The sequence below is a fragment of the Plectropomus leopardus genome, chromosome 13 (assembly GCF_026936395.1).
Source record: "Plectropomus leopardus strain MGB_pleo_1.0 chromosome 13, ASM2693639v1, whole genome shotgun sequence".
In the NCBI taxonomy this organism is placed as follows: Eukaryota; Metazoa; Chordata; class Actinopteri; order Perciformes; family Serranidae; genus Plectropomus; species Plectropomus leopardus.
In genome coordinates, this window is record NC_142188.1 from 32,500,828 (window position 1) to 32,526,291 (window position 25,464).

The window sequence follows — 25,464 nt, forward strand, 5'->3', positions numbered from 1 at the left end:
CAAGATAATCTTCATTTCTCTTTAATACTGAACAGCGCTGCACAAGTGGACAAAGAAATCAGTTATTGCAGGTTTAACTGGTTGTTAGCTTGCCGGCTGTTGGCTACTGTTAGTTGTGAAGTGCTTGCTATAGTATGTGGGTGCAAATGAAAATGGTGGTGATTCTGGGAGACTGGAACACACTGAGCCTTTTTGTTGTTGTGCTACCAACACAACAAAACAGCATTGTTTGTAATGTTTTTGTTCATGACTGTTTGTCTGTTTGTTTATATCAAATGTCTGACTGCAATGACTAACATGTTTGCTCTCATCTTTCCTTTCTCCTCATCTGCTCAGCTATTCCTCTGATAGATTGTCCTCCAGGTTACAAGAGAATCAACAGCTCTCATTGCCAAGGTAAGAGCGCCTGCTTTTGTTGAAATATCTCAATATGTACAGGATGGATCAGCACAATCCAGTGTCAGTCGTCTTGTTCATTAAACAAAAGGGCTGTATGTGGGGCATGGCTTGACTGATCATCAAAGGCTTTCGGTATAATACCTTTGGAACCAAAAGTTAACATTTACAAACATTTACTTAGACCCTAGATATGTTTAGCGTCTCCACCGCAGACAGTACTCCTACATGTGGGTGGGCTGTCACATACTCCTCTGTCCAGCAGCACTCACTGTATTTCCTCTGTCACAGGTGATACAAAGTGAAGTCTGCACCTTGTTTCATCCACAGAAAAGGGCTGCAAGTTGACATATTCTAGATCCAGGGTCTCTCTTAATGGGATATTTATAAATAGCGGATTTGTGCATTGACTCTTTGTCAGACAAGAGCAGGGGTTTGGTGCTGCCCGAGCACAGAGTACAAAGCTCTGACATGTTTTTTCCCCCTCTAAGTCAGGGTTACAATATGCTGTTCACACATGTATTACATTACATCTTTTTAACACTTGAAGATCCACTCATTACTTAAAGTGTCTGTCATCTGTCATCAACAGAGACAAAAAAAACAGATGGAGTGATCAAAGTTGTCATATTGAAATTTAAAGTGTGTTGATGGATTCACGTCGTCTGCTCATGCATCGAATAACCCTACAACGTTTCCCCTTAAAAGTGGCCAGCAGTCCATTCATAAACAGTCAATTATTAAACATCAAAGCAACACCAGTCCTGTTAAAAACACATTGTCTACTTGTCTTTTCACCAAATAATAGAAAAGTATCAACAGTGGTATCAATAAAGGCTCAGATCATTAAGTAGTCTAATTAGAAGTGCTCCAAGGCAGTAGAGCAGGCAGAGGAATATGAGGAATATGATTTTTTTTTTCACTATTTCTAAGATACTAACTGTAGTCTTCAGTGAGCTTAGACAGGTCCTCAGTCCATTGTTGATATGTTTTGTTGTAAGAGCTATGGTGTTCATCATTAACATCCTTACCACATACAAGAAATGTTGTACTAAAAAGACTGTTACATGGAAGATATAATTAATTTAATGAACTAATGAAGCCTTAGTTTAGCATTAGTTGGACTCCAGGATGCATTTTCCAACAGAACAGACTATGAATGAAGTCCCTGTCACTTCCATTGAAAGCACTGTAAGAGGGACTACTAGCCAGTATGAACAGAGGCACCAGACGGGTTTCCATTAACCCTCAAATTGTCCAAATTAAATTTGCAAATACAAAATACGTCTAATGGAAACACATCCATTAAAAAAAACCCAAACAATCCTCCTGTTTATAGCATAAAAGTTTTTATGCTTGCATAAAGTGGTATTTCATACAATTCGAAAAAGCCATATTTTGTATAACTGCGATGGAAACACTTTTTTCGCTTTTATAGCAGTAGTCGCAGAAATGCAACTTTATGGATGCCAGCTACCATGAAATCCAAAGAAGAAGATAAAGTACAACAAAGTCACATGGCATTTTACAAAACATGACTGTGCGTGTGGAGGGAAGAAGAGACTGAGATATCCTGAACTCTTATACGAGACAAAGAAATTACGGCGATATTAGATTGGCTTTATTTAGCGGCTGCAATAGAAATAAACCTGTTATGTTGTGGACATCCATCGCCTTGGTTAGTGGAACGTTATTGCAAGAGGGAAGTCACATAACATCGCCAGAGAAGTGGCATAACATCACTCAATGGAAAAGCAGTCATCTCACAAGTGTGTTTTATTGAAATTTCGAAAATATCAATTAAGTTTTGCGCAAATCTGTAATGGAAACCCAGCTACAGGTTACAGAAAGCAAAAGCTGATTCAGTGTTCATATGGGCATATGGCTGTTGCAATGTAATACTTTTCTATCAGTAAAGTCATTGCCCACAATAATATGTGGTTCTCTATAGCACCAATGGCGAGAGCTGAATTCACATCACTGCTAGTAATGGCGGCACAGTGCCATGTAATCCACAGTGTCTGCCAGCTCTGTGGCTGCAAGCAGAAGGACTCTGGCAGGAGAAAGAAACGGCCCGCTGCCCATTCACACTGCTGCCAGACCGGTGTGTGTGTGTGTGTGTGTGTGTGTGTGTGTGTGTGTGTGTGTGTGTGTGTGTGTGTGTGTGTGTGTGTGTGTGTGTGTGTGTGTGTGTGTGTGTGTGTTTGCGCGCGTGTGTGTGTGTGTGTGTGTGTGTGTGTGTGTGTGTGTGTGTGTGTGTGTGGTCAAAGACTTAACTATCCCTCAGGAGTTGCCGGGACTCTCTGTAATCCACCACATCCTTTTCTTCCCATTCATTATTGACACTGTCCTCACACTATTATCCTCCTGTTCGTCCGTGTTGTGTCCTGTTGTCATCATTATATTAAAATCACAGGATATTCCATCCAGTTTTATATATTTGAAAATCATGATTTTTTTAATGGAAGTCTAGGAGAAAAGATTGGTTTAAACCTACTCAACTTTGAAATTCAAGTGTTGGGACGATCAGCCACTAATTTAAATCTCATCACGTCTGTGCTTTGGAATGATAAATTTGTGAACCAAATTTTGATGATGGTCTCACCTTACTGACGCACATCCTCTACTCTCATCTTGAATACTCAGTTTTTCCTGATCTAGCCATAATCTTGCAAAGCCTTGTAATAAATATAATCATGTTATAATTCGGCAATAAAAAGCGAACACGAAGGGCCTCACCAATAAAAGAACAACCTAATAGGCTGTCAACAGCCTGTTTAAATGTCCTGGCTGAAAACTGTGTGCTCCCTTTCACCTATAAATTGGATGTCATGGTGGGATACAGACATGAGTCACAGTCTGCAATACATGCCAAGTGTGTTCTCACTAGAGGAATTTGACTTGCTAAAACTTGACATATTTCACAGAGGAGTTTCAGAACATCACTAGTGAGCTGGAAGAGGACAATAAAGCTATTCTGGAATATCTGAAATGCTAATGGCACAATTCTCAGGACAGCAAAGTTAGTCTGTCAGTCCATCCATCACTTTGGTCCAGACTGAAATATCTCAATGACTATTGGATGGATTGCTATGAAATTTGGTTCAGACATTTATGGGCCGAGTGACTCTGGTGATCCTCTGAATTTATAGTGCCATCACGAGGTTGTAGCTTGCAGATTTAAATGAAAATGTTTTAATAACTATTGGGTATATTGCAGTGAATTTAGTGCAAAACATCCTCAGGATGAATTGTAATAACTGGTGATACCTTAAAGGAACAGTGTGTAAGATTTAGAGCATTCATGGGAAGGAGGCACATGGTAAGGTGTTAAAAAAAACACATTCTGATAGTAAGTGAACACTGGACTCCAGCATGAAAGTCCGAGGTTTGTTGGACCCATCCACTACCCCCCCAGCCTGCCCTATAGGTACCCTCACACTCCTCATATTACGCCATTACCAGCAGCGTTTCAACCTGATGCTGCTCTGTGGTGTATTATGGGGGTGGGATAAGTTCCATCCGGCCGCATTCTCAGGTGATGCTGTCCAGTGGTATTTCACGTGGATGCGAAAGGTGGCTTTTGGCGTTGGGATCATACTGTCAAAGCGGTGGTATTTGACGTCTTTGGAATAAGAAGGGGCTTGTTCATCACAATGAGCAACCTGTTTCACATTACACATAGACATTCATATCATTGTTAATACAAAGATATATATAAGTATGATTTGAAAGCATAGGGCTGCCGTTATTCTATTTATCTTATTATCAGCAAATCTCATAAAAAGGCCAAAAGCAACAATGCACTGGTCTGACTCTCAGTACTTTCTGAATTGCAGCCCTAGACTGTTGCCTTTTTTAACAACTCTTCATTCTGCTAATTCACACGCGACCATGATATACACCACCTGATATACTGTTAATTATTTTCACATTTGATTAACATCTAGATTTAACTGTTAGTATCCATGTGCATGTACACTATTGTTCAGACTTGAATGGTGAGTAGAATTTTTCCCTCTCGTCTGCTGATCCTGCAAACCACAGATGGTGGCTCTTCTCTTTGCTTCCTCCGCTAACTCAGCGAGCTCTGTAAGCGTTTCCTTATGTCTTGGACTAATGTTGATAGTAGGCCATGTGAGTCCAGAGCAGAGCCCTTAAACTGGCATTAAGTACCATTTTCTACCGTTATGTAGCACATAATGACCATGATGCATCTGTGGATGTTAATGAGGTTGTTGATCGATACCAGTGCTGAAGCCAGCTGCTGAGGTTTCTGGATTTCAACATGTACCACCTCTGTACAGCTGCTCCAAGATGGAGGACGAGGAATGTCCCAAAAACATTTCAGCTTCAGAGCTGTTGTTCAAAGTTGGAAAACAGATGACAAAAAGTACCATAAAACATCTGAATGGTAGCATATTATCTCTTCTAGAATGTGGATGTAATTAATGGTGATATATTCTAGAGCTATGACATACCTGAATTGTAAAATTCTACAATTACATTTTACAAAAATTCTAGATGTATAACATTTGAAAAATCCCAAAGTTCTACAGCTAACAAACATTTGCAACTTCAATTCAATTCAATTTTATTCATAAAGCCCATTATCACAAATCACAGTTTGCTTCAGAGGGCTTTACAACATATTACATCCCATACATATTACAGCCCTATAATGGGGAAAACAATGGTGAAACTTCAGTAAGAGCAACTGAGAAGGGATCCCTCCTCCAGGACTGACAGATGTGGAATAGATGTTTTTGAAGAACAGTAAAATTACAGTAGAGGCCAAATTAATTATTCATTACAGTTCTAGAATGTTGTATTACAATAGTAGAATGACATTAGGTCTTGATTATTATAGTTCTACAATGTTGTGATGCAGCTGTAGAGTGTTGTTAGTTCTAAAATATAATACCTCTAAAATGTCATAGTTCTAGAATGTTATGATGCAGTTGTAGAATGTCAGTTCTAGAATGCTAGGGTTCTAGTTCGTGTTAGTTAGTTCAATGTTGTAGATTGTTATAGTTCTAGAATGTTATGATGGCACTGCAGAATGTTACAGTTCTAAAGTCGTAGGGTTCTAGAAAGTTATGGTTGTAGGATGTTTTAATTCTAGAATGTTATGATGGAACTGTAGAATGTTAGTTCTAGAATGGTAGGGTTCCATTAAGTTGTAATGCATTTATAGAATGCTACAGTTCTAGAAATTTAATAGTTCTTGAAAGTTATGATGCAGTTGTAGAATGTTACAGTCCACAGCACTCTAGAACTATAACATTCTAGAACTGTAACATTCTACAGTTGCATCATAACATTCTAGAAAAATAATATCCTAGAAATTACGTCATTCTACAATTGCAAAAAAATATTTTAGAACTGTAACATTCTACAATTGAATCATAACTTTCTAGAACAGCAACATTTTAGAACTAACATCACTTGTAGAATTTTACAGTTTTAGAATGTGAGGGTTCTAGAAAGTTATGATGCATTTATAGAATGTTGCAGTTCACAAGATTCTAGAACATTCCACCAGAAATTAAAACTGTATTTGTGTACTTACAACATGTATATCATGTTGTAAGTACATTTATTTAAAAGTAATGAAAATGTCTGTTCCCATGCTTGCAATGAAAATTTCAAAATTCCCTGGACTGATTGTATTTATTTGTTGTTGTTGTTGTTGTTGTTGTTGATTCACAGATTTCGATGAGTGCCAGGTGCAGGGTGTGTGTCCCAATGGAAACTGTCTGAACACTGTGGGCAGCTACAGGTGCATGTGTAAACCCGGTTATGTCCCTGACCCCACGCTTACAACATGCATATGTAAGTCCTTTTCTCATACAAAAGCTTTCCTATATGAGTTTGATATTTCCCATCACTTAACAACACAAGAAATATGGGAAATATAAGGTTTATTATCTCCTCCTGCCACCTGCTCCAAAGGTACAGCAGCAAAGACTGCTGTGAATGTGTGTTTGATGGTATGCATATGACCACAGTGCATGGATGAAAGCATGGTATTCATTGTATAATCTGACTCCCCCTAAAGCATGTACTGCAAGGCAGAACATATAACCCAACCCATCTCATGGCTCTCATGTGAAAGCAGCAGGGCAGAGAGGACAAGGGGAGACAGGAAGAGATCAAGTAGATAATCTGGGGAACAGAGAGAAGAGTAGTTAGAAAAGCAACTGTTCATGCACAGGGGCCAAAGTCATCAATCTTGAACATGATAAATGAGCGATGTTTGTCATCAATTTTCTTCAGTCTTGACATGCTGTGAGCATGTGTTCCCTGTTTTTACAGTGCAGCAAGTTTCTGTGTATGTTTGCCAGTGTGTGTGTGTGCGTGTGTGTGATAGAGTGGGGTTGTAAAAGGGTGCTGTCCTCTTTTAGCTCATGGCCTATGAAAGGCAAGCAGAAAAGTGTTTAAAAATTCAGTTTAGTTTGGTTTATTTGTACAGGGACAGTGCACAATAAATAATATTGCTGCAAATGTTCCTGAATTATCCAAAAGGCTGGTTTTCACTGGTAGTCCTTGGCCAGATGTTAAAATAGACTTCTTAACAGTAAAAGAAAAAAAACAACAAAAGATAAAGAAAAAACAGAATTATAGCTATGCAGCAATGGGTCGAGGCCAGGCATTTTCAGCAGCAACAACTCTGCAGTAGAATGTGCATTCTGCATCACATGAGGCCCAAACTCGTAACCTCTGACAAGGCCAAGTCACTATCCCAGCGAGCTTGTTTTTTTTATAACAATAACAACATTGAGGAAAACAAGAAGGATCGGCTGCTTTGCTGCCTGGTCCCTGATGATTAAAATCAGGTGTAAGCATAAATGTAGTAAACCATTAATGAAATTGACATGTAAATGCCCAGACGGACCAAAACAACATCAAAGAACTAGTGGTGACAAAGGTGGACTATTGTGTCACCTCACCTGTTTCTTGACCAGAAATCTGATATCCCAAAGGTATTTCTTCAAAACTGTCATTGATAGAGGAGCTCCTCTTTCTGTTTAACTCACTGTATGAGGTGCACAGCACGTACTACCAGAGCTCAGTCTCTGGTCTCTATTGGTGGAACAGCTGGTGATTGCTTAAATAGTGGACTCACTAACTAGATTACTAACAAAAGTAAAAAAGTAGCCAAGATGGTTTCTGTTGAGTTTGAATGAAGTGTGTTTCATCACCACCAAAAGCTGAATTCAAAAGGTCTCATTTTGTGGATTTCTATTGTGTATTTATCAGTTTGATAAGCTGAAAGTAATTAGCGCCACTCGCTGGCACATTGAAAAAACAACCTGATGTTGAAAGATTAAATGTCATTTACCGTGGGCTAACAAACAATAACAAAGTACAAACCGTTTCTGCTTAAGAGCTCAGTGTCTAAAAAAATAATCTCACCTGATGCAACAAGTTTGTTATGCTCTCACACCTTCTATACAGCTGTTTGTTTGCTTTCGTCACCTCTTCATGGTGCACTGAGAACAGTCGATCAGAACTACTTCATTGACAGATGGGTGCTGCCCAGTCTGACAATGATTAATCATGCTGAATCAGCTGGAAAAAATGCAGGGCCAACTTTGCACGCTGCAAAAACTAGGGCGGTTAAAGATTTGTCTTTTCCTCTTCATTTTATGCAGCAATTATAGTATAAACCATATATATTCTAAAATAAAAGCTGGTAGTCTAATATTTTTGGGAGCATTGTCCTCACAAACAAATAAATGATGGATAATCTCCTGGGGCCAGTTATATAATGTGCATGCTAAATAACCATAATGCATTTTCCCATCACTTTAATTTCATTAATTTAACAACACAATCATGTTATTTTCAAGACAGCACTGTTCTGGATTTTCTATCCAGTGTTATCCTATTTCAGTCACTGTGGGTGTATGTGTGTGAAACACAAGACATCCATCCCAGCATTTTGAAGTGATGGAGTCTGATTACACAGCACAAACGTTCTAATCTGGGATTAAACATACTGGAGTTAAAGATCTGTATGGTCTGTAAAGCATCACTCCAGCATCTCTCCCCAGAGCCATCAAATACACCATGTTTTTAAAGACCTTAAAACTTTTTGTTCAGGTTTGATGGGATGCACCTAATTTGCATTTTATTTGTTGTGATATTTCTAACATTGACCTCAAATTCCCTTGATTCAGAAATGTAATGATTATGCTAAATTATCACAGTGAGCTAAATAATCCTAGTCAGGAGAGTTTTTAATGATAGCATCAGGCCTACCTGTGACTTTTGCCACTCATGATGAGCTACTTCAACTGTCCATTTATTCTAAATGCTTCTACATCAGCAATAGCTGTGGCTGAAGGTATCATATCTTCAGGATGTTCTTAAATTCTCTTGAGTGCGATATCCCAAGAATGCCATGAAAGAATTTCTTCAAATTTAGCACAAATGTCCACTTGGTATCACAGACACTGATTAGATTTTGGTGGTCACTGTGATCTCGTGTCCATCTCATTCTCCTTAATGTGACATTTCAAGGAGGCTGCGAAGGAGTTTTCTTGAATCTGGCACAAACATCCACTTGGACTTTAAAATGAGCTGTTTAGAATTTAGTCATCAAAGGTCAAGGCCACTGTGATCTTGCATCCATCTCATTCTTGTGAACATGAAGGCCCTCAGAGACTTTCCTTTAATTTGGCTCAAACGTCTACTTGACTGAGGCTGAACTGATTAGATTTTCAAGAATTCCTATACCACTTTATGACAACATTTCACACAAATGTCTAATAGGATAAAATTATAGTGGTAATATTTTATATCCAAGAGGTTAAAGGATAACTACTTTGACATCATAATGTTTTCCTGGTCAGTACTCAACACCATAATTTAGGAATAGAAGGGGAGACTTGAGGGGAGATTTGGACAGACACTGAATTGATGACACACTCCAGGGTGCTCAACCTATGCTTATCTGAGATCTTCTGTGCTGTCTGGTTTGGATCTTTGTGGAGTGTTCATGTCTTAGAATATGTAGTTTCTTTGTAGCACCATCCATATCTGATGCATTATCAACTTACATGGCTAAATAGAAGTCTGGACAGACATCAATGTAAACTGCATCTGGTTCCTGGACTTGCAGAGGCATACAACTGCCGGTTTGCCACTTATCTGAGTCCAGGTGGTGGTGAAAGCAGTCTGTATTTGGCAAAATTCTTGTCGGTGGAACGTGAATATCCTCCCACGACCCTTAACTTAATATGCAAGGTCTGCTTCAATCATGTTAGGATCTTGACATGTCCGTTTGGAGCATTCCAAGGTCTCAAGCCTGAGGTAGCTTATTTTAGAGGACTCGTTTCCGCTTTTTCCCCATTTAAGTTTCCGTTTTTTCCTGATTTAATTTTCCCCATTGATCAAACATTGACTCCCTCATGATGAAATCTATACCATATCATCATGCTGCAGCAGTAGCTCAGCATTAAGACCGAAGAGCTTACTTTTTGTCTCATCGACCTACAGACACATTTTCCTGATGTCCTCATAGTCCTTAAACTATGTGCAGTTTGGCAAACTCCAGTATGGCTGTCATCTGCCTTTTACTCAGCAGACTCTCCATCTACTCACTCTGCTGTGAAGGCCAGACTGGCAGAGTGCTGCAGGGTTGGTTTTCCTTCTGACAGGTTGTCCCATTTCTGCAGACAAAATCTGCAGCAAGAGGCCATTGATTTCTTGGTTACCATCCTGACCAAAGCCCTCCCTGCCTATTGACTCATTTTGGGCAGACAGCCCACTGTGAATTAGAGACTTGAGGGTTTCAGACTTCTTCCATTTCACAATGATGAGAGTTCACTATGCTCCTGGGAACTTTAAATGTTTTTTATACCTTTCCCTACAACGCCACAACGTGTTTTATGAATAATATGGACATATGCCTTTGTAAATCGTAGTGGACTGTGGCTGTCAATGGTGACACCTCAAGGACAATCAAAGGAATCAGGAAGCATTAATGAAATAGTTCAACAGTTTCACAAAAATGCTTATTTGCTTTTCTTCTACGAATAAGATCAGAAAATGGACATCAATGTTATATTAATTAGAGTTCCAGTGTGTAGGATTAAGGGGCATCTATTGTTAGAAATGAAATATAATATTCATAACTATGTTGTCATTAGTTTATAATTACCTGAAACTAAGAGCAGTTGTGTATTTGTTACCTTAGAATGAGCCATTTATCTCTACATACAGAGCAGGTCCTCTTTCACGAGTTCCCTAGGTTGTTCTACAGTAGCCCAGAAGAGACAAACTAAACACTGGTTATAGAAAGAGCCATTTGTGTTTACAGTTTGGTCACCATAGTTCTCCCTACATGGCACATGTTAGAGGTGTGAGTTCTGTAACCTTGCTGCAAGCTTCCATTAAATCCTACACACTGGAACTTTGTTGTTCATTAGTTATGGAGTTGGAGACAGTAGGCAGTAAGCCTAGCTAATCATAAGGAATGAAAACAGGTCGAGGACACCTCGCCTTGCTCTAACAAAGTTCATTTTTTTCCAACCAACACCTGAGAAGGTCACACAGCAATGTAGAAATTACAATTACTTTTTTAGGGAAAGTTAAAATGCTCTGATCTGTCTATTTATTACAAAGAAAAAGGAGTTGCACATTAGGTTTGTTAGTCACTTGATGGTCCAAACATCAACTGAACTCAGAGGGCTTTACAGTGTACGACATCCCTCTGCCCTTAGACCCTCACATCACCCAAGGAAAAACTCCCGAAAAAGAACCCCTGTAACGGGGGAAAAAAAAGGAAGAAACCTCAGGAAGAGTGGTAGAGGATGATGAGGGATCCCTCTTCCAGGACGGACAGACGAGCAATAAATGTCATAAATAACAAATGTTTGCAGATGACGCCATCATCATCGGCCGTATTACAAACAACAATGACAGTTCATACTGGGAGGAAATCAACAGTCTTGCAGAGTGGTGCACAGAGAACAACCTGCTGCTCAGCGTCAGTAAAACCAAGGAGCTGATTGTTAATATTAGAAAGAAGGAGGTAAAGACACACACCCCTGTCTACATCAGTGGAGCTGAGGTGGAGCAGGTCAACAGCTAGAGGTTCTTTGGAATTACTATCACTGAGAACCTACCATGGTCATCACACATCACCACCCAGGTTAAAAAAGCACAGAAAAGACTCTACTTCCTACAGAAACTTAGGAAGGCTAAATTCCAGAGCAAGATCCTGTTTAACTTCTACAGAGGAGCAATGGAAAGCATACTGACTGGAAACATCACAAACTGGCATGGTTTGTGCACGGCCCAGGACAGGAAGGCTCTACAGCGGGTGATTAAAACTGCCCAGAACATCACTGGTTCCCATCAGTGTTGCCAACTTGGTGACTTTGTCTCTTTATCTAGGACTTTCTGGACCCCCTTGGCGACTTAATTAGTCAAAAGCAAACAGCGACAAATCTAGTGACTTTTTCTGGACATTTGAGGAATGATTGTGCTGACAGAGCTCTGCAAAAGCATCCAAACATATCCCATTCCGTGGTTTGCATTACAACCAAACTCACGACAGTTGAACACAATGAGGGCGGCTGCTGTCTCCTCTTCCTCACCTCTTACTCACTACTTATGCAGCCAGTCTGACCAGCAGCCCCGCAGTCCCAACCTGCAGCGGCCTCTGTGACTGCTCTGAGAGCTGCCTACCCTTCAAATGAATCACACATGCACAGACAACGATTTTGTACAGCTACAGCAGAGCCCTTGCTCAGTACGTTTTTGTCGATGTATATTTTGTTCAAATATTCACTTTTTTAGTCCCCCACTGTGGATAATACCACTATGTAGACTCCTGCTCTCAGTGACATCGCCATCACAAGGTGGCAGCAGCCATATCTGGGATATTTTAACCTCACATCAGCATAGTGGGGGTAAGCGGGGGCATGTCGGCCATCTTTATATTCGTTATATGGTGGGAACTCAATACAGTTGAGATTGCCTCTGCTCAGACTCTGGCTCCAAATAACACCACCAGGCAAGATGGCAGGAGTCATATCTGTAGTATTTCTTTTTTGTATGAGAGGAGGACATGGAGCCGCGTCGTCCATCTTTATATACAATCTATAGGTTCACCGCCCCCCTGACTCCAACGCCAAACTCAACACACAGACTTAAAACTGGTCAAAATCTTTTCATCTCACACTCAAGAAGAAAGTGAATATGTGTTTTTCCCAGAATGTTGAACCCTTACAACACAAGAGTGCAACAGATAATGGCCTAAATTCTGTGTGTGAATATGTGAAAATATGCAGCATTAAACTACAAGCTAATAGAAAAAGCTTCGGTCAAACTTTCATAACAGCTATTCCTGATGTTTTGCAGTCTGACCACCTGTTGGGAGAACAGGTCAAGTATTTTGCCAGTAATTGAAATGATTTACTCCAGGTAATGACTTTGGCAAACAGGGAAATTTGAACCAATCATTCTGGGTTCCCTGTAAAGGTCATTATTTTGTTTGTGTTCCAATTAGAACAGCTTCCAGTTTTGTAAGAATATTGGATTACACCACAAGATTGAAAAAAAAACACAAACTGAGCCAAAACTCTCCTGCATGCCTTCACCTTGACTTTGATAGTGTATAATGCATTTGCATGAAATGGTTTCTTTTCCTTCATGTTGCCTGTGCTTTGAATGTGTTTTGTTTTTTGTGTGTCTGGCTTGAACTGTTTAATTGTAGTTGTTTTCTTCTCTATGCACCCGTGTTGTTTTAAAAATGTGTTAGGCGATGTGTGTTTGTGGCAGAAGTTTGTTTAGGTGAGAAAGCAAAATTTCTTTGGTGAAGGGGACCTCTTTATTTCTCCACTCTCTGTTCTCTCTTTCCCCTATGTATGTGTCTCCATCACTCTGGTGCACCACTTCCTGCATTCCCTTCCACCTCCACCTCCACCTCCTCCTCCTCCTCCTCCTCCTCCTCCTCCTCCTCCTCCTGCGCTCCTCTGTAGCCAACACACCTGCCATCCAAGAGGAGAAGGGGGCTTGCTTCCGTTTGGTCAGCTCAGGGAGGCAGTGTTTGCACCCAGTGGCTACCCAGCTGAGCAAACAGCTCTGCTGCTGCAGTGTGGGCAAAGCCTGGGGCCCTCGTTGTGACAAATGCCCCCCTCCAGGAACAGGTAAGGCCCCAAGCCACGTCAGACACTGACCCTGTCTCTATAAGACCCCAAACCTTTCTCATGTATGAAGAGAAGAGAATGCCAAACACCCTTGGATTTTGCTGTGTAGCTTGGCCTTATATATAGCTTGTTGTCAGTGCAGTCATATAATCCTGATGATGCACGAAAGTCCGATGGGGACAGGAAGTTAAGAGCACTGGAGGGGAATTGTTGGGAATGGAGGAAAGTGAAAATGTTAAAGCCTTGTATAGACCTGCATGTATCAGATATCATCAGAACATTACTAGACTAATTGGATACACACTGTGGAAAAGTGACTTTTCCCACGGCTTGTACAATTTGTCTGGCGTGCAGGTGATCGATATCACAAATTACTTAATCCTGCAGATCTCCTACTACACAGTGAGCCAAGTTAAGGTGTACAAGAGTCTTGACGCTTAAAACTATTTTGTGTGTGGCTGGTCAACAACATTGGATCGAAAACAGAATTGAGTGACTGCTGTCTTGTTTTGCCCGACTGTGTATATTTAGTTGAGAATCACTGTCTTTTTATATTGCTGCTTCAGCTCTAACTTTACATAGACGGATGCAGAACTAGCATCAGGGTATGCGCTAGCTGGCTAACTGTAGCTATCATTTTTTACTTTGTTTTGTTAGGTCAACTGTTCTCAGAGTTTTTCAGGAACACAGCTGAAAATGTGACATACGAAACATTAGTGAGCGTTGTCTGATTCCACTCCTCAAGACATTGGATGGAGGGTTTTAATCCATGTCTGCTGTCGTTTTCTCCATGAGTTTTTTTCAACTTTTCACCTTTATGTGTCACTACTTTCCAGACTCAAAAGTAGTTCTTTTTTTGCTAATTTGACTGGTTGGGACAGCCATAAACAGCACAAAACTGGCATTTTTATAGCGCCTCTCCATACAGAAATCCCTTCCTCCCCCCATCTGCAGTTCTTTGGGGTGATGTGATGTGTGGTCATGTGCAAACAACCTATTAGCAAAGGTTTGTACCTCAATGCAACACATAAACCCTTTTTCACACTTGTGCTGGCATGGCTTGGTTTGGTTTGAGTAGATACATCAGCCCAGAAGTGAAGCAGCAAAATTAGGAAATGTTGAGTTTTCGCTAGATCATTCTGTCCATCATTCAACCACTTTGATCCAGGTTAAACTATGTTTTTATCCAGCACCAATTGTAATTTGCCTAATGGTTTATGACTAAATTCCTGCAGAACTAACGACGTACTCATTAGCCTCAAATTTGCTTTTTGTTTAGTGTTAATTTGCAAATGTTAGTATGCTAATACATTAAACTAGATGAGTAAAAATGGTAAACATTACCTGTTAATCATCAGCATGTCATTTTAAGCATGTTAGAGTGCTGATGTTTAGCTGAATCACTGCTGTGTCCAAGTACAGCCTCAGAAATCCACCAGCATGTCTTTAGACTCAAACTCAAAGCTTGTAACGCCTGCACACTTAATCCATGCAACACAAGTTTAATGAAGACTTCCATTGGATCCTACTTGGATCTTCGTCAAAAGATCAAAAGGTCATTGTTTTCATCAAACTTGTGTGGCATGGAGTAAGCATGGGGGAAAAAGACCCATTGTATGTTCCATTCTTTTATCCTTGATACACTGCCTGCACGGGCTTCAAAGACTGGCTAAGGTGATACTTTGCTACTTTCTTGTTTATCTTTATTTCATTTTTCACACAACTTATTATATCAAGTCATTGTAGTTGCATTCCTAAGAAGCCTGTGCATTTTCATGTATTTTAAAAGTTTTATGGCAGGAACTTCATCACCTCATGGTTTGGCATAAATATATTTGTATATATTTATAATCGTGGCAGCATGCATGAAGATCTAGACCTTTTCTATGCTGATATTCTACAATTAAAGTCCCATGGCAGGTTGATTTTAAATACATAAAAACATACTTGAACATGGCCATCACAACACATTCAGTATGAGAGGTAACAATGAAGGCATAGTAACAACAGTAATAATAGTCTTTACACTAATGGACAAAGACGCATAGAAAACGGTCCAAAAATCAAAGATGTACAAGACAGACTGGGATTAGGAGGACCATAGAAAATAGAGTGCTAAGGTGTTAAAGTGCTAATGTGTTAAAATGCTGGTGTTATTGCAAAATATTTATTATAATGTGCTAATACACATTGAAGTTACACATTGCCCTATTGCAATGTATAAGTTTGTAAAGTGATAGTGTGTATTTAATGATGCCCCATTCATTGTGCAAGGTTTGCACACATTGACGTGTGTGCAAGTACTATTGCACAAGGTTAACATACATAGATGTATTTATATGCACACTATTGCACAGGATTCCAAGTTATTCCAATAATTTCAACAGATTATCTAAATAGAACTAACGAGTTTCAAAGTAATTGAAATCTTAGTAATGGTAATCAGAACCATGTAATGCAACTTGAACCACTGACCTTTTACTTCATTTACTAGTGTTAACAGTGTTTGACGTAGCTTTAATTATTATTAATTATTAATGTTCTCAGTGCAGAATGCCTTTGCTTCTTCATTATGTCTATAGTTACACACAAAAAACAATAACATTGTACCATTGCAAGATAATGAAAACAAGCCAAGCATTCCATTATGCAAAAACATTCAGTCATGGAACAAGCATAAGCATTGTCTCTGTCAAAGTCTGGACTCTCTGCACTACTAACATTCTTGGATGCCTTTAGATACTTCAAGTAGAAATTTTTACAGTTTTGATTCTCTAGGTTCCTTGTCTTGCCAGCTCTCAGAGATTTATCAGCAGGACACATCATTACTGAGCTTGCTTGTCATATGATAGATAGCGCATTGTTTTCTCAATCACAAAGGCTTCTGTTAGAGCTTTAATTTTCCTCTACAAGGAAGTTAACACTTTTTGAAGTAGTAAATTACAACTAGAGCACTTCATTGCACTATATATTAATCTTAGTCACATTTTATAGTGTTCATCACAGCACAATTTCACTTTTTCCCCCAAAAAAGCATTAGTTTGTCCTCCATACCCTCAAAAATCCATGAAAAATCTACTATGTACTTATGGACACACTGCTCTTAAATAAAGCAATCTTACATTCAACTGTATATTCTCATAAATCACATTAAGCTGTAGCTAGTGGATAAAGGCTCAAACATACAAGTATTGCCACTGTACCTTCAAAAGAAACTAAAATCATTTTTGTAGCCAAGACAACAGAAACAAAGGTTTCTGATGGACCTTAAAAAACAGAGCGATATCATCAGCATAATGGATGAGTTTTGAGGTTGTTAAACAATACAATGTGTCAGAGGGATTAATGTGCAAACCTGATCAGCCACTCTTGTCTTCAACACTGAATGTCTTTAGTTATATTAGATTGATCAGATGTGGTAGAGCTGATGGTTGAGGAAGAATGCTTTGCTTGGTAAGACCCTGTACTATGCCTTGTTTTTCTCAGAAATTGAACTATTGGAAACTTTGAACATTATACAAGCCAAGCAATATGTGTGCACTCTAATGTAATGTCTGTTAGTTATTTCGCCATCATCTCTCTATGGGAATTGAGCACTTCATCCTTCTTGCGCTGCATTCTGAATGCATCTATTATTTCCTTTTTTGTCAATGTCATTATCTCATTATCACATGGGAGATGTGTAACTGGTTAAAAAAAACATTAAATGAAGCTAAGCTAAATATTTCTCCTAAAAAAAAATAGGGATGTAAATCTGTTTAGTCACGATATTATGTTGATTATTTAGACAACCTTACGATATTTGCTGATATCACAGAGTCTGCCATGAAATGATTTTGTTCTTATTTGATTCAATATCATTGGCCATTTAACACAATCTATTACAGAAGAAGCTTTCTTCTTTGGTTTTAACTATAAAATATAAAAATATCACTTAAGTAATTCTGTTGATTGTAACTTGCTTAGTGCAGTGAAGGTCACTTATCTGCCTGCCACTGTTTGACAGTGACACAGTATATCCAAAATAAAGGTGTGTCTTAGAGATGATGATGATGTGAATCATATTACATCGTTAATCATTGATTTAATATATGGATCCAGATCAATGGATCATTACACTCCTAAAAAATATTTTGTCTATATAGTGTATTTGATAGGGACAATGCAATTTTACATTAGCCTCTTACAAACAAGCTGCTGAAATAGAGATAGAAAAGATATAGCACATAGATTTGTTTGATGTGAAAATTGTGCACTAACGGAGCCAAGAGACAATTTCTTTGCTTCTATCTTTGTCTCTTTCCAGGGAATTTTCGGTAAAAGTGTCTCACATTGGTATTGAGTTGAGCTGCAAATCACAATCTGAACATTGTGAATATCCTGTTTTATTTATCTTCCTATAACTGCAATTTGAGCCGCAAAATTTGACCATTCAAGAGTATGTTTAAAAAGTGGGCTGGTGTTCCACCACAGGCTACTCAAATAACTGTTCACTAGTTAAAATTAGCATTGTCAGATCCATCATAGCATATTGCTGTGCAGACTATATATGTAGTTAATGTCAAGAAATCACCAACATATATACATGATTTGCAATTAAAATTCATTGTAAAACTTCTTATTTTAAATGGTATTACAACACTCATACATGTTTTCATTGTAGCCAAGTTCAAAGACATCTGTCCTGGAGGAATGGGCTACACTGTTCTACCAAATCCACCTGTCAGTAAACCAGTTTACCAGGAGCCTGTTGACCCGCAACTCCCCGAACCCCTGCCAACACCAGAGAGACCAGTGGAGGCCTTTGGAAGACCAGAGGAGATTATACCAGGTGAGTCACTACCATTTAAATCAAACCAGTTAAAATCAGTGCATGTTCAGTTTGTTTAGTTTAATTTGAAAGGTGTGGCATAAGTATTAATCTCACAAGCTTTTTTTTTCATTTGAAATCATGACTTGTTAAAACAATTAAAACAATTAAAAAGATACCTGGACTGCTGATCTCGGCAGACATATTCTTTCTTATTATTTTGCAGTAAGCCATTGTATTATTTTGGGACCACACTGCAAGAGCTCTGTGTCCTTTTGTTTTTGTTCTTGACTTTTGGAACATTTCATTATCCATCTCACACAGTGTTTTGAATGTTTGAACCTGAATATCCTCTGAGGTCGACTCAAAAGTTCACCACCAATTCTACGAGTGGTTGCCAGGTTGAAAGACTGTTCTCTTTCCTGTTTTTATAAGCAAGTAGCAGCAGCATTTTATACAAGATGCAAGATGAGATGATCATTTTGGTTTAGTAGTTTACCTTCTAATTTTATGAATTAATGCGAAATAGTGCAGAGCACAACAATATTTGAGGTCACTGACCTTATGCTGCCCGCCAGTTATTTTTGTTCCATTTACTCATTTGTCCCTAAACTACCCGTCACTATTTCATGCTAAATTTACAAGTCTTAATGGGTTTACACAGCCTGCCAATAATTTTAAAAAATGTATTTATAAATAATGCAACATTTTCTACTGCTTTTGGAGTGCTTGGCATAAAATCCCGATGCCAAAAGCCCCCATTCACATCTGAATAATATGCCGTTGGATGGTGTCAGCTGATAAGCTGAGATATGCTGCAGGATGACTGATTAGCACCTGCCACTTCAGCATGTTATGCCACTATCGGGTCTGGGTGAAATGTTCGGATAGCGATGTCATATAAGGAGCACCCTATAGGGACTCCAGATAAGGTAGAAGAAGGTAGAAGGTCGATCCATTAGTCATTTTTTAAACAAAGTCTAAAAATTAAATTATAATTTGTCCTCGATCCTGCTACATCTGTGGAGGTGAAAGATGAGTTGTTTAAAATCAGCAGCTAATATGGAAATTCCATCCAGTTGTTTAGGCATTTTGTTGCCAATGGCATCATACAATTCCTGCATTCTTTTGTATTTGCAGTGCAACAGCTTGATCTGGGATGTTAGGGGCTAACTATGTCTCTGTGAAGATGTGCACAGATCAGTCTCTGATCTCCAGTTGCTGAGCGAGCCTCAATCGCATCTCATCCACTTTATTCTCCTGTGACGGGACATTAGCCAGAAATAGGTTTGGGAGAGAAACAGCTCTCGGTCCAAGTCGGGTCAGCCTTGCCCTGGTGCTGGCTCTCCAGTGATTGGATTTAAATGACATGACTCGACTCGAGATGTAATGCTACGTCAAGATAAGATAAGATGATATGTAATCATCTGTTTTCACAGAAATTTGTCTTGCATCCACAAGCTCTCAACAATCAACACAATAGCATAAAAAACACATAAAAACATCTGTACATCATCTGTAAGGTTGCCCTCCAGAAGTGATCGAGACTGTACAATGAGGGACCATATGCCGACGTTGTAGGACCCACAGGACTTTCAAAAATTATTGATTTACGAGTTTCAAAAAAAGCGGAACTGGTCCATCTTCATCCTTAGTGACTATCTCACATAATTTCAGATGTGATGTAAAAACACTTTAAAATCCTCAATTGATAATCAAATTATTTGTCTGCTGGAAAGCAGGGACGGATTGGTGAAAAACAGGGTCTTTGGCTTAAGTCCCACTTGGGAAAAAACACTGGCTCTATTTGCCAAAAAGCAATAAAGCGTCGTTGTTTGTCTTGTACAGTGGTCTGCAGTTGGCTATTATTCAGCTGTATTTCATTTGTCATGCTTTTAAGTGACTGAAGTCAATGAACTTTGAACGAAATCAGCAGCCCCTCTCTTGTTTGAAGTACACTCTTAATTTATCAGCCTCACAGTGCCAGTGTCACTGTGACGAATGACTACACTGTGGAATGAATAGCAGCCTCACTTCTGCAAATTACAGCTCCAGAGTAACAAACCTGACGTATGATCCCTCTTGCATATGATGAGGAACCCACATCTTTAACATCCCTCATGTAACATTTGTTTTTAGATGAGAGGGATGGAAGTGCTTTGGCTCACTTCCCTTTCCTTTCAAACACAGCCCAGCCCACAGCATTTCAGGAGGGAGAGTGAGGTAAACTGGAGCTTCACCCTCCCCTGTTCTTACTCAGGGCAGGCTTGGCAGCCACCACGGGAAGGAGAAACTTTGCAACATCTTAGCCAAAGCCAGACAGAGTCCAAATTGCTGCTAAGCTTCTCTGGAGCAGAGCAGAGCAGAGTTTTCCAGGCACACAGGACAGGCCTCAAAAAACAATCTGGTAGAAATCCACCACCCAAAACCTGCACAGATTAGTTTGGATAGCACCAGATAGTAATGTGGTCCTTGGCAGCATTACTTATTGGCATTTTGGCACTGAAGAAACCAATGCTAGGTGGAAGGAAGAGAGGAGTTTTTTAAAAATATATTTTAGACCTTAGAATGTGGTCTGGAATATTTTTGACCTTTTCACAACATGGAAATGTGGGTCTGAGAATAATTCTGTAGCATTTAGTAAAGATTAAGGTATGGTATTTATACAATGAAGGTGTTAAAAACTGGCTTCTTCTGAGCTTACAGAATAATAACTTAGGATATTGTTTAAAATTATTTTATAAACTCTCGTCATGATCATTAAAACTATCCTGCAGATATAAGCTGCTATAAGAGTTATGCACATTGTTGCAAAATCAGTACACAAGAACAAGAACGAGTCTAATCTCGTCACTGTCGGTGCTTTTGGCATATGAGCATGATGCCAAAAGCCACTTTCTGCGTCAAACTGCTGCGTGGCTGGAAAGCGTCAGATGAGAACAAACTCTGACAGATTCAGTGGCGTTGTTATTTTATCCTGGCAGGCGGCCGGATGGCAACGTGCACTGGCAATGTCACTTGAGAATGCTGCTGGACATAACCGGCAGCAAAGTGACCACCATGGCATAGTGAAGACCCTTTATAGCATCTTTGGTTATGTCTTTGGTTATGTCTTTGACACTGACAGCCGTCATTGTTAGTTTAGGCAGCGCCGACTGTTTGTACAAATGAGCTAAGAGGGCGGGGCTTATTAAACATCTATCTCTGAGGGCCTCCAAGGGGTCACAGACCACCTGTTGAAGACCAAGGCTCTAATGTCAATATTCAGATAGCCATTAATTAAGTACACTAAGCTAAAACAAATGTATTCCAGTATAGCTGTGCTGAAGAAAATCCTCCTTATTAGAGGTTTCAATGTTGTCAGTCTATGTTGAAACTGTGTATGATTATTTTGGAGGTTCTAGTTTGTTGTGCTGTTGAACTATAATAGGTTTTATACAACAGTTATTTCCAACCAAGCAATTTGATTGGTTGAGAGGCATTCCATGAGTCATGATATAGGCTACAGTATAACATCACTGGGACTTTTAACTCTACATATATCACTGGGACTTTTAACTCTACATATATCACTCCGCTCTAAGCTGTTCTAAACCGTTATTAAGGCAAACATTAATGGCCAGTTCTTATTTAACTTTACCGTAGGTTGAATCAGTGTTGGAAGAGCAAGGAAATCCCATCTGACTGGCATCATCACTTACTGGGAGTAAATAATAATAATACAGGACACAATGTGACAGAGATCACAGTAGTGAGTGGACACATGTTGGAGCGACGAACTGTCTGTTAAAACTAACTCATAGTGGTAAATTGGTATGTAGGAGTATATGTACATGTTGCTAGGCAACACCTGTCACTTCCAGTGGTTTTAGAACTATTTGTTGGCGGGGCCAAAAAAATTATTAAATAAACAAACATATCATAATCTGTTGTCACTTATTACTGTTAACCAATTAATGGTGATTGTAGAAGTATTGTATAAAAGCAATATCATTATATATTACACTCAAGGTTGTGCTGTTGTGATGTATATCATCACAGCTGTGATTATCTGCAACCAAATCACAGCCATGATGATATACAGTACAGCAGCACTCCCTCTCTTGTGATGTAACTTAAAAATACTGAGATGTGTTTCTGTTATTTAACCTACCCTCACTGATATAAATGCAGTGGACAAAATTATGGAAACACCTGACTGTAAACTATGTGACATAGTTACATACAGAGTATTATGTCACAAAGTTACATTGAAAAATATGTTTCTTTTTTTTTCCTGTGGTCAGTAGCAACAGCTGCACCCGATCAGGTAGGTTGGGCGCTTTAAAGAGTGAAAATGCCGAAGCAGTTTGCATGCACACAGACGCTCCTCTCAGCTGCTGAGGAGCTGCAGATTCACCTTTGCATGAAGTCAGCGACATTGCTGCATGATCAGCTGGTCAGCACTGAGCAATGTGTAAATCTTCAATGTGTTTATATACTGTGTGCGCAAGTACCCCAAAAAGATAAAAGTCCTTAACACTGCTCCAAAAATATAATCCAAACTGAAGTGTGTGCAGAAGTCCACGGCTTGCTCGCTGAGCTGTTAATTTATGCCCTGTTTTAAACTGCTGTCATTTGCCATACAGGCTGAACACCAATCTGCTTCACAGCACAGTGCCTGCACTGCTATTGCATGACAGAAGCAGTGTGCAAAGCTTAAATAATACACCGAAAGCAAAGAAAAACAATGCATACGGTGCTCTGTTGACCTTGATTTGGTATTATTGTCTGTGTCTTGTCATTGAAGGAGCTGGTAATCCCTGCGGTTAGTAATAGGCCAGTAGTTGAACCTATCCTGCCCCAGCTCTCTCCGGGTGTATCCACTGTCAAGATCGAGGCAGCCTACCCAGGTGTCTGCTTCATTACTGTTTAAACTTTGTGCTACGGTGGCCAGTTCAGGACATCTCAGACAGAACTTGTCAAGCTCAGAGCACTTTGTCAACTGAACTGTGCTTAAGTTCAGCTCTAGTTTGTCAGGTCCAATTGTGCTGTAATGTTAGAATGCTAACAGAGGCAGAAATGTGAGTAAAAGGTAAAAAGAAAATGCATGCTAATGTGTGATGAAATGTGAAGAAGCACAGTGAAGAAGACAAAGTGCAGCTCAGACTGCTGATGAGCTGCTGCTGCTGACGAGATCAGTCTGATGTCCTAAAAAGGCCACATGTACTGTGATCTCTTACACTGGCATTAGGAAAAGTAGGTGATAAAAGATGTTTTTATTCAATAATTTATTTATTGATTTAACTCCACATATTCTTTTCTAATCTTTAGTAAAAGATATAGCCATATTACATGTGCTGTATAATGGAAATATTTGTTTTTGTCATGTTTGTGTGTGTGTGTGTGTGTGTGTGTGTGTGTGTGTGTGTGTGTGTGTGTGTATTTTGTGAAAATCGTCATTTTGGACAGCTACTTTAGGTTTAGGCCCATGTGTAAACAAAGCGTAGTCTGTATGAGGAGGTTTGTGGATGTCAATTTTGGGGCCTTAAATTTGGCATATTTTCTTTTTTTGTGTGTGTGTGTTCAGAAGTGACTGAAGTGCTGCCTCACAGACAACCTGTCTCTCAGTCAGCCCTGCCCCTAAATATACATAACTTTGGGCCTAATAAAATTAGAGTGAGTTAAAAAAAAAAAAAATTCTCCCCAATGCAGTTGGCATGAAATTTGAAACGTATATATATATATATATATATATATATATATATATATATATATATATATATATATATATATATATATATATATATATATATATATATATATACGTATATGCATGTGTAGGTATGTATTGTATTTGTCCATTTAGAAGTTTCATTTTCAAAGCAGTTCACATACAGGCCTAAACTTAAACTCACTGGCCAAAATGACACTTTTTTTTTATTTTTACAAAATGCTCGACAGTACACACACAAAACAGGCAAATCTTTCCAAACCTCAGCTAAAATAGGCATATTTTTCAACCAATTGTTACACAATTGACAACAAACACAGCTTTCAATATGAACCAGTTCAACAGTATGGTAATTTGTGCTTCATGCCTGTGCCACGTGTTGATAGTTCACTTATAGTCAGTGGTGTAGTGAGGGGTATAAGCAGGTAGACTCACCTTTTTCTGTCTGTTTACAGTATACCTATCTATCAGCCAAATACTTATTGGAATATACTGTATTGGAGAGTATACCTGCTACCTCCTCAGTAACCTTCCCATCTAGTAGTGCACTCACCTCATCAACTACCGCTACACCACTGGTTATAGTATGTGAAAAAAAAGGTAAGCAAGTATATCACAGCATGAGTTGCATTCTTTTCTTTAGAGATGAAATTACCAGAGATAACAAACCATGCTGCACTCTGCGCCTGCACTTTTTTTAACTATTTGTGTTGCCCTCAAACTGATTTATTTTTTTTAATTTATGATTGAGACTGATTGCTGATTCAGGTTCAGGTTAATAATTGTACCCTAGGTGGATTTGGTTAGCATCATTTAGTGCAAGGCATCCATTCAACGTGGTTGTCAGACACCACAGACAACAAACAGGATAAACACATGACAGAAAGATAAAAAGATACAAGATAAAAAGATTATCAATCAATCAATCAATCAGTCAATCAACTTTATTTATAAAGCACCTTAAAGAGCAACAATAGCCTAAACAAAGTGCTGTACATAAAAAAAATACAAATAAAATCTGATAAAATAAAAACACATAAAACAAGCAACAGCACACTAAAAAAGAAGAATAAAATGAATCTCTCTCTCTCTCTCTCTCTCTCTCTCTCTCTCTCTCTCTCTCTCTCTATATATATATATATATATATATATGATAAAACAAAGTGCCCCAGTGCTAATCAACATTTTAAATATGTAATAAATACCAATAAAAAAACTAATTACAAAAACCAAACCTTAAATAAAAACAATCTAAAAACTGTGAATAAATTTATCAGAAATACAGGCATCCAAATATCTTGCGCAATTTTGTGCAATTTTTTTCTACAGCTGGTTCACCTGTGTGATAGCAGCTAGAACACAACTGTTTTTATATCACT

The 25,464-nt window shown here is 38.9% G+C and overlaps 1 protein-coding gene across 4 annotated transcripts in view; it reads left to right on the forward strand.

The window, feature by feature from the left end:
* Positions 1-25,464, forward strand: part of ltbp1 (latent transforming growth factor beta binding protein 1) — a 147,010-nt gene that overhangs the window by 86,801 nt on the left and 34,745 nt on the right. Inside the window, exons 9-14 of one of the 4 annotated variants that reach the window (XM_088086239.1) lie at positions 337-396; positions 6,109-6,231; positions 13,395-13,562; positions 18,226-18,393; positions 22,659-22,681; positions 23,162-23,264. In XM_088086239.1, the coding sequence (XP_087942365.1) occupies positions 337-396; positions 6,109-6,231; positions 13,395-13,562; positions 18,226-18,393; positions 22,659-22,681; positions 23,162-23,264 (645 nt within the window). The remainder of the gene's footprint in view (positions 1-336; positions 397-6,108; positions 6,232-13,394; positions 13,563-18,225; positions 18,394-22,658; positions 22,682-23,161; positions 23,265-25,464) is intronic. The other 3 variants (XM_088086240.1, XM_088086242.1, XM_088086241.1) reach the window with 3 other exon arrangements.